Source organism: Dipodomys ordii, unplaced genomic scaffold (assembly GCF_000151885.1).
Source record: "Dipodomys ordii isolate 6190 unplaced genomic scaffold, Dord_2.0 Scaffold8, whole genome shotgun sequence".
Taxonomy (NCBI): Eukaryota; Metazoa; Chordata; class Mammalia; order Rodentia; family Heteromyidae; genus Dipodomys; species Dipodomys ordii.
The window spans coordinates 4488252-4491045 of NW_012267224.1; the positions used below are offsets into that span (position 1 = coordinate 4488252).

A 2794-nucleotide genomic window follows, 5' to 3' on the forward strand; every position below is an offset into this window, starting at 1 on the left:
ACAGAGGGGCACAGCGGGGCACAGCGGGCACAGAGGGGCACAGCGGGCACAGAGGGGCACAGCAGGCACAGAGGGGCACAGAGGGGCACAGAGGGGCACAGAGGGGCGGGCGTCTTCCCATCCTCAGCTCACCTGGGTGGGGCTCGCCACAGACAGGGAGAAGCTGTGCCGCCGCGGGAAACACAAAGGAGCAAAGTGCTCTGCGCGGGGCTTCCAACGTGGCAATGGCCCACGCTGATGGGTCACAGGACCCAGACCTTCCACCCAGCCTCGCGGCCATGGCCCCGTTTCCTGGGCGCTGGCGAGGGGCCGGGCCTTGGAGCGAGGGCTTCGCGCTCACTGCCGCCCTGTCTCCTCCCAACCATTACCATGGGCCGCTTTATAAGGACTGGCACCCAGGCCCGCGGCGGGAAAGGCGCGGGTCAGTCGGTGGGGAGTGAGGGAGTGAGCCAGGGTCTGCGCTGCCACCAGGAGCCCCTCCAGACTACCGCTCCTCCCGGTCCTGAGCACTGGGGTCCCCGTGACCCAGGAGCAGGGGGCTTCTCCTTCCACCCAGCAGGCAGCCATGGCTGGGGCCATACTCACTCCACCAGAAATTCTAAGGGTGTCCAGGAGCTGAAGTCAGCCTCGGGCATGGACTTCCTGTTCATGGGGGTGTCCAGGGTCACCCTGCAAGGCAGAGAGAAGGGCGTCACTTACAGCCTCGGGTGCGTGGTCCTCAGCCCCTCAGGAAAGCACGGCAGGCAGCATCGCCACTGAGCGTCTTGCACCAAGTGTGACATCTTCATGGTCAGCCAGAACACCAGGGACCAGGAAGCTGTTAGCTCTTGGGCTAGGAGTGAGGCCTAGTGGCAGAGTGCTTGCCTTGCATGCATGAAGCCCTGGGTTCGATTCCTCAGTATCACATATACAGAAAAAGCCAGAAGTGGCGCTGTGGCTCAAGTAATAGAGTGCTAGCCTTGAGCAAAAAAGGAGCTGGGGCAAAGTTCAAAGCCCAGGACTGGCAAAAACAAAAACCAACCTCTCAGTGTCATTCAGTAAGGCTCCTTTGTGACTCACCCCCAGCAGACAAGAAGAAAGTGGGCAGAGGCCCACTACACTCTTATCTTAACTACTCTCTAGAGGAAAGTGCTTTGTGTAGTCCCAAAATGTGGCATGCTCATCTCCAAGGACTAAGTGGAATAATAATCCTTCAACAGGAGAGCACTAAGCTCGTAAGCGGAGCTCAGACCCTCAGGAATGTCTCCAAAACCTAGCTCAAAGTACAGAACAGAAAGGACAGGGAAGTCCCTTTGTGGAAATGAGGCCAGAGTCAAGCCACACAAGAGGAATTCTTCCAGAAGGAACAAGATACCTCCAAGGCAGGGGCCTCTGCAGGGTGGGGACGGCTGGCTGGGGACTGGCTTGCGGATCACAGAGAAATGTCCCTGTGGTTTCCCATGCTCCCCTTCCCCATCCCAGCAGCCTTGCCTGACCCCCCACACACAACACAACACAACACACACACATACACATACACAAACACAACACACACACATACACACACACAACACACACACACACAACACAACACACACATACACACATACACACAACACACACACACATACACACACACACAACACACACACACACACAACACAACACACACATACACACACATGCACACACACAACACACATACACACATGCACACATACAACACACACACACACTGGCCAGCGTGAAACCCAAGTATTATAGCAAAATAAAATGTGTGGACTAATTCTAAAGACGGAACAAGAAGAAAGAAAAAATGAAAATAAGAAAGGAAAAAAAACAGACACACGGAGCCAGGCCTCGACCAGCCCAGACGGCCTGGGGCAGTCCACACCCCCACCCCCCATGGTCCTGCCAGGGTGTGCCGGGCGACCGGGACGGGAGCCGGCCCTCACAGGGCCTGCATGGGGCTCCACCCGCACAGACGGGGCTCCTGCGCGTCCAGGGGCTGCGCGCCTCCGCCCTCTCCCACTAACGCAGAGAAGGCGCAGCGGACATGAACGCACGCTCCCGGACACCATGAACCTCCAGGACTGAGGCCAAAACGCCTGCTGCTTGTGACGTGACCAGCCTGGGACCCTTGACCACAGCGGCGGAGAGAAGTATCTGCAGCCTACCAGCCCCTGGGAAACCGCAAGGCCGGCTCTAGGCCAAGGCCGTGCTCAGCAGGAGCTCAGGGAGCACTAAGGGGAGCACTATGGCACTAAGGGGAGCACTGAAGCACTAAGGGGAGCACGGGCTTATGGAATACTACAATGCTAAGGGGAGCACGGGGCTTAGGGAGCACGGGTTTAGGAAGCATGGGGTTTAGGGAGCACGGGCTTAGGGAGCACGGGGTTTAGGGAGCACGGGCTTAGGGAGCACGGGGCTTAGGGAGCACGGGTTTAGGGAACACGGGTTTAGGGAGCACGGGGCTTAGGGAGCACGGGGCTTAGGGAGCACGGGGCTTAGGGAGCACGGGGCTTAGGGAGCACGGAGCTTAGGGAGCACGGGTTTAGGGAGCACGGGCTTACGGGAGCACGGGGTTTAGGGAGCACGGGTTTAGGGAGCACGGGGCTTAGGGAGCACGGGGCTTAGGGAGCACGGGCTTACGGGAGCACGGCCTAGGGAGCACGGGCTTACGGGAGCACGGGGCTTAGGGAGCACGGGGCTTAGGGAGCACGGGGCTTAGGGAGCACGGGCTTACAGGAGCACGGGCTTACGGGAGCACGGGGCTTAGAGAGCACAGGGTTTAGGGAGCACGGGGTTTAGGGAG

The 2794-nt window shown here is 59.1% G+C and overlaps 1 protein-coding gene across 1 annotated transcript in view; it reads right to left on the reverse strand.

Annotated features, from left to right (window-relative positions):
- The window catches only part of Qdpr (quinoid dihydropteridine reductase), a 15842-nt gene that overhangs the window by 3010 nt on the left and 10038 nt on the right, over nt 1-2794 (reverse strand). The window contains exon 7 of the mRNA XM_013008891.1: nt 586-669. Coding sequence (XP_012864345.1) covers nt 586-669 — 84 coding nt within the window. The remainder of the gene's footprint in view (nt 1-585; nt 670-2794) is intronic.